This window comes from Sebastes fasciatus, chromosome 1 (genome assembly GCF_043250625.1).
Source record: "Sebastes fasciatus isolate fSebFas1 chromosome 1, fSebFas1.pri, whole genome shotgun sequence".
Taxonomy (NCBI): Eukaryota; Metazoa; Chordata; class Actinopteri; order Perciformes; family Sebastidae; genus Sebastes; species Sebastes fasciatus.
The window spans coordinates 14,726,213-14,740,556 of NC_133795.1; the positions used below are offsets into that span (position 1 = coordinate 14,726,213).

General features: G+C 42.8%; 1 protein-coding gene across 1 annotated transcript; it reads left to right on the forward strand.

Annotated features, from left to right (window-relative positions):
- The first annotated feature begins 4 nt into the window (after positions 1-4).
- On the forward strand, positions 5-10,039 carry lrrn2 (leucine rich repeat neuronal 2). Its single transcript, XM_074631324.1, has 2 exons — positions 5-314; positions 6,656-10,039. Exon 2 carries the CDS (start codon positions 7,045-7,047, stop codon positions 9,361-9,363), a length of 2,319 nt encoding a protein of 772 aa, XP_074487425.1. The 5' UTR covers positions 5-314; positions 6,656-7,044; the 3' UTR covers positions 9,364-10,039.
- Positions 10,040-14,344: the final 4,305 nt, after the last annotated feature.

The following is a 14,344-nucleotide window of genomic DNA, read 5'->3' on the forward strand; positions in this document are numbered from 1 at the left end:
GGCAGGCAACAGAAAGAGAGGAGGAGAGATGAGAGGGACAGAAGCTCTGCTGCAGAACACACCTCATCTCCATTTTAGCTGGCGGGAGAGGGAGAGAGAGAGAGAGATTCAGTCTGTGCCAATTTACTCTTCAGCTCCAGTGACAGAGAGAGGAGAGCTATAAGTGATATTTCCACAAACGTGTGACTGAGAGGGAGAAGAAGAAGAAGAAATAAAAGCATCCCGGTACGTGAGGCATTTGCAAAGAAAAGAGTGAGCAGATGAAGAAAGGAAGAAATGACAGAGAGAGAGATGTAGTCGGTGCTTCAGTTGCGGTAAGAAACCTGATAGAATTTTTTAAGCAAACAGGTCATTGCAGCACTCAAACAGACGTGCAGCTGTGGACGCATCATTCACTCTGACTGAAAGCAGTATTGATTCCAAGGTTTTGGTAGCAGGTGTGTGTTGGAAATGGAGAAGCTGGAGGGGTCTCTATTGTCAAACATCGTAAGTTTGTGTGTCTGTGTGCATGCTGGAACAGATTCAGCTGCAGGGCAAGTTTTTTTTTTGCATTATTATTATTATCATTATTGGATCTGCATCCAGCACCTGTGTCTCTGTCATACATCCCTCTCTCCTGCTCTCTAAATCCTCCCTCTCTCTCTCTCTCTCTCTAGTCCGCCCTGTTGCAGTGTCTCTCTGTGTCGTAGCTGCACAGCACAAACAAACCTTATACAATGGACCGTTTCATGCAAGCATGTATTTCTACTCCATACCTATTTTCTCCCTTTATCCAATTCGAAAATGTAAAAGCTTTTCTCTGGCTCTCGCTTTCAAAGCAAAGTCAAAAGGAGCCGAAGGAGAGGCGTGTTTGACTTCAACTTCTGCAGAAGCATTCTTGTCTGAAATGACACAGGCTTTTAATTCCTGTTTGTTTTTTGTTTTTTCACATCCCATAGGGGCTCTGAAAACTTTCAAGCTATTGACTTCCTGATAGTTGTCCATTAGAGACCAGCATCTAATCAATTATCCCTCACCTAATTATCTCAGTTAAATCTAGTATTGCACAGCACAAGCTATACTGCAGGGAACTGCTTTTGGAAAGTAAAATAGATCTTTAGTTTAGCGTAAAAGAAATCTTAAAAAGTTCTTTCTCTCTAGAAAGCAAAGGTTTGTGTGTCAGTGTGAGAGCCACTTCACTATATAATTGTATTAGCTAGCTTTCCTCGCTTGGCTCGAAGGTAAACATGATCTTTCTTGTATATGTGTCATGTGAAGTGGAGGTTCACACTGAAATGACAAACTGCCAGGAAAGTCCTGCAAAGGGGATCAAATGAAAATCATTTTTGATGCATTTTGATGATTATTTTTTGTTTAATTGGTTGCCATCTATCTACATGCGGATACAGTAAGTAGTAGAGGTTTAGCTAATATGCATAGGTATTAAGTCTGTGGGAGGAAAACAGATGTATAAGAGAATAATGTTCTACATTGGAGGGGAAAAAAAGAAGAAACAAGAAAAACCTGTCCAACAGCAACACAGATAGATTATGTTTTGATCCTGAAGTTTCACTGCGTCTGTTGGGTTCAGCATGAATATGAAAGTCAAACAATCCAGAAGAAGAAGAAGAAGAAGAAGAAGTCTGGTATGCTGAGTAGAACAGCATCTTCTGAAAGATAATAATGCACAAATACATATCTGCGTAAGAGGTTCAGCTAGACTTGAATAGATATTTTTTTTAGTACTGTCAGTGGTCGGTTTTGTGAGAAGGAATCGTGCAAACTTTAGTGACTGTAATGGCCTTTAACTAATGCTGCAGCCAGTATGGACAGCATGCAAGACAACTGGTTCCCAACCTTTATGGCTTGTGGCTTCTCGTCAAGATCGAGACACAAGAGTGTCTTTTGTGGCTCCAGAGGGAGTCTGATAAATGGCTTCTGGGTCTGAAGATTACAAGTTTGAAAAATAAAACAATCTGGAGGTGTTAGAAAGCACTGAGCGTATTTACTTTTCATCTGCAGCACGCTCCTCGTCACTGTTTGAGGTCAGCAGCTCAAGTCTACATTAGCCGTTACTAGCAAAACACACTCGAATAGCAAACCGCGGCAGTCTGGTTGCATTGTTGGTAATATAAACGCCAGGATTTGACAAGGAAGAGGAATGCGTGGAATAAAAGGACGATATCTCTGCTTCAATTTTCATACTATTTTTTCCCAAAAACTGTCCATCGTGAGTCTGACAATGACCTTTGACCTTGACAGCATACACATTCTAAAGGCCGTGTCTAGAAGTTAATACGGAAATTGCAAAACTCGTGCAAGATGGTTAAGGTTAGGCATTGACCTCGAACAGTTAAGGTTAGGATAGGTTGTCGGGCAGCGAGTCCCCCAGTTTTTGCAAGCTTTCACAATTTGTGGGTTACCTTCTAACGAGCCATTATAAATGGGCCCCTAAGTATTCCCTGTTCCAATCGTTGTTAATGCAGTAGCTGACAGGAAGTAAACTCGGACCAAAGCTGTTGACCTAGCAACAGAATGGCAATGAAAAGGTCTATAGGAGTGCAACGCTAAGTCGTTGGAGTACTCTTTTATTAAGAAGCTTCACAAAATGGATGGACAAGTGGGATAAAATGAGATTTATGTTAATGTTGGTGCATATGCATACGTATAAATCAATGGGTAACAAATTCAGAATTTAGGAATTACTGCCAAATTACCCCAATATTTACCTCAAAATTAATCAAAAATTACTTTATTATAAACATTGTTTAGTAATTATATTCCGCTATTTCCCAACAGCTGGTAATATATTTAACACATTTCCAGTAAAACAATACAAAGTTAATTGATATGCTTTATTTCCATGTCTGCTGATAAATAGATAATAATTAGCAAATAACTTATCTGAAATTTCTATAAAAAAAAACTCCCTGAATCATTACATTAACTACCAGGTTACATTTGTGTAGACAATAAGTCACACAATGTTGAGATTTGTGCCTGATCAGAAGTGTCTTCTATTAGTTTTGGTTTTCCACCTCCGATGAAGAGCAGCGCACAGACGCTTCTCAAGCCTACGGGCCCTATTTTAACCATTATATGCTATTTTAGCATATAATTATGAAATAATGTTTATAATAAAGTCATTTTTCGATGAATTTTGAGGTAAATATTGGCGTAATTTGGCAGTAATTCCAAAGAAATTTCAAATAGGTTACATGCTAATTATCATCTAATTACCATGAAATTTGCAGACCTGTAAAATGAAGTGTTACAAATCAATACATCAAACTGTGATTGACTCTTTCAGTTGAGCGTTTGCTAAAAACATTTATGGGAACTGGAGTTGAAAGCTAAAACTGTTTATAACAAAAGTGTAAACACTTTAACCCATGGCATGTGGGAATTTAGGTCAGTACAATTGAATCACTATTTCTATTTAGATCAATATATTCCTTATGTAACATAAAACTATTTCCTCAGCTGTCGACTGGAGAGTCGCTTCAGATTTTGGATTAAGGTCAGCGCAGCTTTGTCTTTTTGTTAGTATTACTCATCTTTGTATGGCCGGGGTATTGCGGTGGATAATGTGTTAGCTACTGTGCAGTCATCCTACACTTTCAAAGAAATCTGAGTCAGAGGAGTCAGGGGAGCAATAACGGCCACTAAGAGCAAAACTATTCATCCTATTTCTCCAGAGGGAAAAGATTGCGGAGAGCTGGGAAGGGACAGAGATATGAAAGTAGCTGCTGAGTCATGCGGATCTATTTCACACTCTTTTTCTGAAGAGTTGAACAAATTACAAGGCAGCACAAGTCCTTTGTATACACACACATATCTCCACACAGTTCTGGTTTCCTGAAACCGCCAAAAACGTGGAGAGCTTTTGAGAGCAAATGACAAAAACGGGGGACATCAAAATTAAATGATGAATCCATTATTGAGCAGGCTGCATATATGAGAAGAGGAGAGGATGCAGATGAAAGTGTATGGGTGATAGAAGAGTAAGAGGAGCCCCAGGAGGTAACTGCTCCTCTGTTTTTAACTGTTACAGCTCAGAGCTCGGTAAAACATGCCAACAAAGTCCTGCACTTTGCGCTTCTCATACATTAAACCACATAGTGTTTGAATGCTTTTCTCTCCATCTCATTAACTGTTCTGATTCTTTCTCCTTCTTGTTTATGGAAAACTTGGCAAGCATCTCTCCAAACTTTCTCCTCATCCGCTAACAGACGTTACAGCCTGCGGAGCTGTACAGTACTTCCTGTTAGTCATGTTTCATCACGCCAGCTGCCAGGATGGAAAAACTCCACAGCAAGTGTCAGGAAAGGTTAAAAGTTCATCTTGTGAAAACTTTAGTTATAATCAAACAGAATTTCATCACAGAAAAATGGGCTGATGTTGTTGAGCCCATGGAGATTAATTAAAGAGGAAATACAGTTTTGCAGCTTCAGATGTGAAGTCACGTTTCCTCGGTCCAGTCAGGGTTGTTTCATCTGTGTTCTTATCAACAGATACACACAGCAAAACAAACTCCAAAGTAAATCTCAAAACATGAGACAGAGTGAGGCTGGGAGATTTGTTTCCATGGCAACTATGCAGTAAGCCTTCTCGGCGTGTGTGTGTGTGTGTGTGTGTGTGTGTGTGTGTGTGTGTGTGTGTGTGTGTCATGCATGATACCAGTATCGCATAATATAACTCTCTAGCGTGTCCCACAGAAGAAACTCATTTGGGAGACAACAGTAAAACGTCTCCCAATATCTACTCAATTACAAGTAAACTTTTACCATATACTGTAACTAGTGATAATCAGATTGTTGTTAATGCAACAATAGTAATGTAATTCAACCCATTAACAAGCTATTTGTGCACAAGATAATGCAGTCTTGAACTTGGTCTCTGCTCAATGTTAAAGCCTCTCTGTGAAGGATTTGTTCATTTCTGACTTTAGGCAATTTTCCTTTATTAGATTGTCTAATGTCTCTATGACCAGGACGTATATGATCACAATAATTTGAAAGGTGACAATCACATAAGAATTATATACATATGGGCGTTAAAGGGATAGTTTGGGTGTTTTGAAGTGGGGTTGTATGAGGTACTTATCTTCAGTCAGTGTATTACCTAGGAGATGATGGTCAGCACCCAGTTTGGAGAAGCAGACAGGAGTTAGCGCACGGAAGCAAAACAATGTACTGCTGTGGACGGGGCCGGCAGCAAAACATATTTTAGCCACCTAAATTAAAGTCTCACCTAAAAAAATCAATATCAGTTTAAGTGTACACTATATTTACAATATTTTCTGACGGGGGACTGAACTGAAAGTGAAACTTATCTAAACTGTTTTTGTCAGCGGAGTCTGGTGGCTTTGAAGAGAGCATAGAAAAGTTTCACTTTCAGTTCAGTTCCCCGTCTGAAAGGGCCGTCTGACGGCAAGATAAAGCGGTGAAAATATTCTAAATATAACATACATTTAAAGTGAAATTGATTTTTTCAGGTGAGCCTTTCTTTAAGGTGCCTAAAATATGTTTTGCTGCCGTCATCTCCTGTCAGATGACACTGACTATAGATATGTACCTCATACAACCCCACTTCAAAAACACCTGAACTATCCTTTTAATATACAAGAACTAGCACGTAATCCTTAAGCCTGTACAGTTATACTTTATTGTTTAAAATATATCCTGACCTCCATCTACTATTTAAATGAAAACAGAACAGACAGGTTGATACCTGTTACTTTGACTCTACAGGTCAGCTGATTACTGGAATGATCTCAATGCTGCCAAACGTCTGCGATCAGTTAATGTGATGGTGTTGTACCATGCTCTGGATAAAAGAGCCTGCCAAATGCTCTAAATATAAATACTGATGTAACTGGTGTGTTTGCGTGTGTCTCTCCATGTGTGTGTGTGTGTGTGTGTGTGTGTGTGTGTGTGTGTGTGTGTGTGTGTGTGTGTGTGTTTGTTTGTTCCGGCAGCAGCTACATTCACACAGTCTTTCCCATAACAGCCTTAAATACAGATAACAGATATGATAATATAAAAGATCCTTGGGGTCTTTTTAACTGTTACATAATAAATAACATTTGTGGGACGCTATGTTCTAACACTGAACACTGAATGTGAAGCGCTGACATGAAATATTTAAGTGCAACATGATTTCATCACTCCTGCATGTTTACCTATTCTGCCGTAGGCTGAAAGAAACACTGGAGATCACAGCAGAGCGCTGTTTTTCTCTCTTTCTCTTCAACCCAGATTGTCTTTCTTTCTTTCTTTCTTTCTTTCAGTTTTGATCTTCATTTGTTTGTCATTACTCTGTCTAAATGTGCAACTACAGTTGAGGCATGATCTCCTTTGGAAAACAGAGATTCCCCTCTGCATGTTTTTTGGTTTTTCAGCCTTTTGTCTCCGTGCTCATCCACCTTCTCTTCTCGGCTGCAGAGCATTTCTGCAAACTACATCCTTGAAAACTCCATGTAACCTTGCTAATACATCTATTGCATTTCAAATTAACACAGATTTGGTTTAGAGTGGGAACTGATGGGGTATAATGCTTAAAAATGTGTTTAAGTGACACCTTCTGTTTTAACATCCTGTAGAAAACAGCAGATTTTAGGTCATTTTCATTTCTCTCTGAATGTCTTTTTCTTCTTGTGTTTCTGTCAAAACAGTGAGGAGCCGCCACGCTGGGAGCCACAAGTCCTCCACCTGTGGCCAGAATGTGAGATCGATGGTGTGACAACAAAGGCTGTCGTCAAGCTACACCCGTTGTGAAGTCGCTGTTCTACCGCTGCAAACAAAGTTACACATAGAAACGCTCTTTGACTACAGAGTGAACATAAACATTTCAGTTTTTGAAGCCGCTCTAGAACGCTGTCAACAATATAATCGCTCTTTAATCGGTTCACATTTTACCATCTGGCCTACCTTTCACAGTTTACACACCTTGAAACTGTCAGTAACAGACTTTCACACACATTTCTGGCCCAAATGATTCATCTCACATCCTCATAACAAACTCTTCCTCCACCTGAATCAGCTCCTGTGACCTGCGAGGATTATGAGGCCGACTTTGGTGTTTCTACAGTCGCAGTGTCTCCTGTGTGTGTTAGTTGGCGTGTGTGTGCCCGGCATTGTGGGCTCGCTACCTCACGCGCTACCATGGCACGTCTCCTGCCCGGTGCGGTGTGTGTGTCAGATCAAGCCGTGGTTCTCCCCTGACTCCGTCTACCATGAAGCTCCCACCGTGGACTGCAACGACCTGCTCCTGACTAAGCTCCCCTTACCCATACCCCCGAACACGCACACCCTGCGCCTGCAGAGCAACCTTCTGTCTGAGCTCAACACCGCGGTGCTGCACGGACTCGCCAACCTCACCGACCTTGACCTTTCCCAGAACCGCTTCAGCCGTGTCAGGACAATAACTCAGAGCTCCTCCCTGCCCTCTCTGCTGTCTCTACACCTGGAGGAAAACCATCTGAGTCACCTCCCTGAGGCCTCCTTCTCCTCACTGCCAGCTCTGCAGGAGCTCTTCCTCAGCCACAACAACTTGCACTCGATAGCACCCGGAGCCTTCATTGGTCTGGATTCCCTCCTGCGTCTGCACATCAACAACAACAGACTCACCACTGTTGACCCTCGGTGGTTCAGAGCTTTGCCCCGCTTGGAAGTTCTCATGCTTGGGGGAAACCCTGTGGAGGCCCTGCCTGAGCGGGGCTTCGTGGCCCTGATATCCCTGCGGAGTCTTGTCCTTGGTGGCATGGGTCTGAGAGGCTTGGCTGAAAAAGCACTGGAAGGGTTGGAAGAACTAGAGAGCCTCTCCTTCTACGATAACCTGCTGACAAAGGTCCCCACTCAGGCCCTGATGAGAGTGCCGGGTCTAAAGTTCCTCGACCTCAACAAGAACCGCATCAAACTCATCGAGACGGGAGACTTCCGAGACATGGTCCACCTGAAGGAGCTCGGCCTGAACAACATGGAGGAGCTGGTGTCCATTGAGAGAGCCGCCCTGGACAACCTGCCAGAGCTCACAAAGCTTGAGATCACCAACAACCCGCGACTGTCCTACATCCATCCGCAGGCTTTCCTCCAGCTGAGCCGGCTGGAGAGTCTGATGCTCAACTCCAACTCTCTGAGCGCTCTGCACCAGCACATCATGCTCTCCCTTCCGAGCCTCCAGGAGGTCAGCTTGCACTCCAACCCGCTGCGATGCGACTGCCTGTTTCACTGGGCCGCTGAAGACCGCTCTCACCATCACATTAAAGACACCAAAAAACAAACACCTCGGACAGTGCGTTTCATCCAACCCCAGGCCACGCTGTGCTCTGAACCCCCGGAGCTGAGAGCTCGCAGGGTGAGAGAGGTATCCTCCAGGGAGATGTCAGCCTCATGCCTCCCAATGATCCCTACCAGCTCGCTCCCTTCCTACGTCGGGGTCAGAGAAGGAGGAAAACTGGTCTTGCACTGCCGAGCTCTTGCGGATCCACAGCCTGAGCTGTACTGGGTGACTCCCTCTGGGCTGAGACTTGGTCCTGCGCCGAGCCATGCATCCAAAGGATTACTGGCACCGGCTTCCTGCCACAGCCCGATAGCCTCTGAGGGATTCAACCACACATCCGTCTCCAGCCAGCCTCAAGATGATACTCCCTGTAACCCCTCCAAACACTACCGGCTACTGCCCGAGGGAACTCTGGAAATGAACAAGGTCACCCCTAGCGAGGCAGGATTGTATACCTGTGTGGCTGAGAACGCTCTGGGAGCAGACACACGCAGCGTTACTGTGGGTGTGCATGGCAGAGAAAAGAAAAGAAAGAAGGGGATGGCTGCTAATATGAGGGGATATCAGTTATTCAGAGCGGACGCCAGGTTGGAGGTGAGGGAGGTCGGAGAACACTACGCTATCTTGTCCTGGCAGAGCGGACGCAACCTCCATTCGACTCGCCTATCCTGGCAAGCCATGTACTCAAACGCACACACGCCCACATACACCACACGCATCCTGGCCGGCACTCAGAGCTTCAACCTGACCCACCTGCAGGCAGAGACATTTTACAGAGTGTGTCTACATTTAGGGATCAGCGAGGGCACCAAGCGGGCCAGCAGGAGATCAAGAGAGAGCAGAAAGCCTCAGTGCGTTTCACTCAGGACGAAGGACGTCCCGGAGCCTCAGCCCGGCCTGCAGCTGAGCCCAGAGCTGACCTCCACAGCAGTCACACTACTGCTCCTCGCACTCATACTGCTGCTGCTGGCAGGGCAGAGCTGGGACAACGAGCCCGGCGGCGATGGGGAAGGAAAGCACCACAGCATCATCCTCCAGGAAATCAAAAGTCCTGAAGCTCTGATCATCAATGAAAAGACAGACGGTGGCAACGCACATTAGCCAGAGCGGAGTGAGGAACTGCTGAGGTAGTTATGTTTGTGCACATTCAAATCCAGACAGAAAACACTGACACACACACACATACAGAATGTCAAATATACACTTTGTGAACCACAGCTAGAAGAGGGGAGTTATAGATCGGAGCAGTGGTGTAGAAAGAGATTTGTATTTATTTTATATACCGTATAAAGTATATATTGACATTGTTTCCGTGTTAAGATGTATTGTAAAGAATGCCTAAACCCTAACCAGGGGAATAAAAGTGGACAATCATACTCCTGCAACACAGCGAGTGAGTGCAAGAGAAACAAATGAGCTGCCGACGACCGCCGGACTGAAACTAAAGACAATGATTCAATCCAGGGGCAGATATGTGCAGAGGAGAGCGGCTCAGACCTCCAGGGTATTTGTCATGTTTCCTGTCTACATGTTCCACAGACTGAACCAAGTAGATGAAACTCTGTCTTGAGACTGATACTGAATGAAACTCCTGCATTGATGTAAACAACCCTTTTGCTTATAGCTTTCAGTACCTTGGACTGGGTTGTCCATCTTGCAGTACAGTATACTCATCCTGATTCCCCCGCCTAACGCCCCACATCCTCTCTCAGCATAAAAGTGATCTAAAAGTGATTGTGTTAAATTCTATTTTGAGCTATTATACAATAAAATCTTTTTAATTTACTCACTTTTACGGTCTATTTCTGTTTTCTTTGCCACAAACATGGTGTAAACGTAGCAGGACAGACCTTAAACCAAACTCTCTGCATAAAAGTCACACATTAGGGATTCATCTGCAGCTCCCAGCTCATCTGTATGCAGATGGCGTTGCTCCACAGTAGGAATAAGTATGATAATAGCTCAGGACATCTGACACCTACTCAGTAAACACAAGACGCAGTGTGTCCCCTGCTGGATAAGACCTGGAACTGAGCCGAGGCTTCAGCCAGGTGAAAGAAGAGTCAAATCAAGTGATTATCTTCCAAAGTGTTTCCTCGCTGAGCTGTAGGACAGGGAATGTGGTTCTAAAATGATTATGATAATAAAAATATCACTTGATTTGTCTAACTCAGACTGATGAAGCCTTCTAATAACTTCAGCTTAACTTCATTTAAACAATTACAGCAACTTATATTATGTTGAAGCTAAAGTGGGTAGAACTGGAGCAAATGTGATTTAAAAAAGTTATATTTATAAAGCGGTCACTATATCCTGACAGTAGTGCATGAGACAGATAATCTGAAAAGAAATAATGTGCCTCTGTGTCCTCCGGTGTTCACAGACCGGAGGAAAACAACCAATCAGAGACGAGCTGGAGCCTGCCGTCTCCGAGCGGCTGTCAATCACTCGCAAACTCCGATCAAACCGTCAAACTAAGCAGCGCTGATCAACAATATTCTGTTACTGTAATGCCTATTTCTCGCCTCAAATGTTGTCAGAAACATCTTGTAGTTTACTGTTTAGCTGTAAAATGAGAACGTTTGTGACCCAGCAGCCATGTTGAGATCAGTTGAGGAAATACCAAGCACCGCCCACCAGGCGGAGCAAACTTTCTCATTTTACAGTTAAACAGTACACTACATGATGTTTCTGAAAACATTTGAGGAGAGAAATAGACATTACAGTAACAGAATATTGATTCATATTTGATCAGCGCTGCCTAGTTTGACCGTTTGATCGGAGTTTGCGAGTGATCGACAGCTGCCTCCGTTGAATGAACAGCCAATAGGAACGCTCTTTCTCTCTGAAATGACCTGTGATTGGCCAAAGTCTCCCGTCACGGGCTAGATGTTTTAAAGCCTGAAAACAGAGCCATGAGGAGGTGCAGAAGTCTAGTTATCTCTCAGAACACTTGAATTACAATATGCTGAAAGGTTATTATGGAATTTTTTGCCAAATGATGCCAAAAACATTCTGCCTACTGAAGCTTTAAGAAAGAAAAGGAAAAAAATATTAATTTAGAAATAGAAATAGAAGATACATTAATGTCTGTTTTTCACGTACAAAAGGCTTTTCTTTGGTTCACATGCGCAAAAACTGCTATCAAAAGGGTACATTAAAACGCAACATATCAAATCCAGACAGGACACATTAAAAAACATTCACATAAAAATACACCAATAGACGCTACATTAAAAAGGAGCACCAGGTAGTCAGTGGTGAGGACTGAATGAAGGTTAAATAAATAGACATAAAGTGCTGTGTGCTGAGGTCGCAGGCTGGCTTCAGAAAGTTGCTCTCCTCGCAGATTAAGATACTTTATAGCGGACAGGGACAAATTATTTTTATAGATGTTTTCTTTGCACAGGGCGCTCTGTACCTTTGCCCTGACGGCAGTAGCTGGAAGTGGTGATTTAAGGGATGGCTGTGGTCATCTAACATTTTTCCACTTTAGCGTACTTACTGCTTTGCTGCGGTGAAGGGACAGTGAGGCCTATTTGTTGCCTGTAATTGTACTGCCCAGTTTGACTACTTTGGAAAGCTTTTTCTTGCTTTTGACACTGCGGTAGTCCAACCAGGACACAATGTTAAAAGTGAGTCTTTAGGGATTGGTATACTCGGTCTAAAGTGCACTGGCTGACCTCAAAACTCCGTAGCTTGTGCAGCACAAAAAGTCTTTTCTGCGCTTTTTTGTAAATGCATTCAGCGATAATCTGTAAAGGTAAAAGATTGGTCGAACTAAATTACCCTTTAAAGGTACTGAGTGTCCTTATTATCAGTTTGCACAACTGATACAAGCTGGCTGCACTGGAGCTTTTGTGGGTCAGAGGAGTGAAATGAATTGTAATTGTTGGTGTATTCATCTTTTAGCTTTATAATCCCTACAACCTGCAGTCACAGTCTGTGTTCACAGGAACACAAGAGTCATAAGGAACCTGCTGCTATCACGCTCTAACTGATTGACAGGATACTGTAGGACACGTAGTCCAACACTGAACTAGTAAATGTTATTTTAAGTGGTCAAAAGTAACTCAGTACATTTACTTAAGTGCTGAATTTAAATACATTTTTGTACTTAGGGCAATATATATCATCAAAACAATGTAAAAATGTCTATCATATATATTTTTCTATATCATTTCTATCGCGATATAGGCTAGGCCAATACTTATCTCTTTTTTCTCTATATTTTCACTTAAAACTGTTGTGTTCATTTTGCACTCAAGTTCTTAAAATTAGAAAATATTCAGTACTTTTCATTCGTCAAGTATTTAATCCACACAGGAGTATAAAAAAATAGGCTTTAGCATGTGGTTATTTCATATAGACAATTTATTTATTTATTGAATTACCAGAAAACAGGCTATATCGTGATATATATTATCGAGATATGAAATGACCTATATCGGGATAGAAGATTTAGACCATATCGCCCAGCCTTACTTGTACTTAAAGGGACTGTTGGTAACTTTGTAAGCGTATAAATGTAGCGGGTCGGCACACATGCGCGCTCGCATATTCGCGTTCGCGTGTAGCCACTGTACCCTCCTCCTCTGCCTGCTCGCCTTCACTCAGACAGCGCGCGCGTTCTCGCTCAGCTTGCTCCACCTCTAGACGTGAACGCGCGCTCACTACACACTGCAGAGTTAGTTTAGCTCTGAGAATATCTAGTGAATGCAAAGGGGACGTTTGTGCAGAAATAAATGCTGCAGCTCCTCCAGACCAACAGAGGTTTTCCGTGTCTTGTGAAATGACAGAGCTCTGCAGGGAGTTACGTTGTCTTCTCGTTACCGACCGGGTGCCGGTGTCTCCTCTGCTCTCTCAGGCTGCGGGCGGAGAGCAGGGAGACACGCTGCAGAGCCCCGCTGCCTCAGCCTGCACTTAGGCAGGAAAAGCCAACACTAGGGTCAGATCTAAATCATGTTCATGGAGAGACCTTCGTCTGGTCAGCTAACATTACTGCCAAGCAGCTGAAATATAGAGTGATATTGTGGTTTTAGCTGACGTGTGTCGCCTCACTGTTTTGAGCGATGCTCGTTCAGGTATATTTAGAGCGAGCAAGCGCGAGCCCGACGCTGACTTTCGTTGATTTCACGGCCACAGGTGTCGCTGTTAAGAAGCATTTCTGAAAGTTACAAATAGTCCCTTTAAGTGAGCTTATGAATATGGGATATATAGCTTTAAAATAAAATGTAGATAAAAATGTAGATAAAAATACCAAATGTAGATAAAAAAAATAGCTTCAACTTTGCCAGCTACAACACTAAAATACTACTTTACAACAATCAACATATGAGATAGATGTGATGGCAGGGGCTCTCTGCTTACATTTGTGATGTGTTTGGCTGCTAATATTTCTGTACCTTTACTGAAATAAACTGAATGAATTCTGAACTTTTACTTTCCATTTTAGTTTAAGGGGTCCTGAGTTTTCTTCTAAATGAACAAAAGTTATATTTACATTCATGTTTTACTCACCAAAATGCATTGTGTGAAATCCATGAGCTCTAACCAATATGCTGAATTAATTCTGTCCTCATAACACAGTTTTAAAGCTGATTTTTAAAGTATTTGTTTAAATCCAGCATTGTTTACATCCATGTTTACTAGCAGCATGCAGTCTTCTTCTTCTTCTCTGCCTTTACTGGCACAGTGCTGCACATGTTGGTGTGTTACCTCCACCTGCAGATCAGTGGGATAGTGCGACACCACTGGTCGGACTGTGTATTGTATCAGCAGAGAGCGCGTGCATGCATGCGTGTGATCGTGCGCGTGCCCGAGATGAGCTATAAACGGGGACGCGCATAGAGAAACAGCTCCACTAGAGGATATAACACACCACAGGGAAACTTTATGGAAAATATCTGAATAATTGTAACACTACACTGTCAAACGTTTTTTATTTTTTATATTATAAGCACTGCAGTAAAACTGTCCACATTTTCATTCTTTGAGAAACACAAATCCTGTGTTTCAGTTATATATCTGAATATATTTTAACCCTCTGAGACCCACAATAGACCCATTTTTGTCCTTTTTA

What these genes read in the sequence shown, in the direction of transcription:
- lrrn2 (XM_074631324.1), top strand. Translation starts at nt 7,045, where the DNA reads ATGAGGCCGACTTTGGTGTTTCTACAGTCGCAGTGTCTCCTGTGTGTG.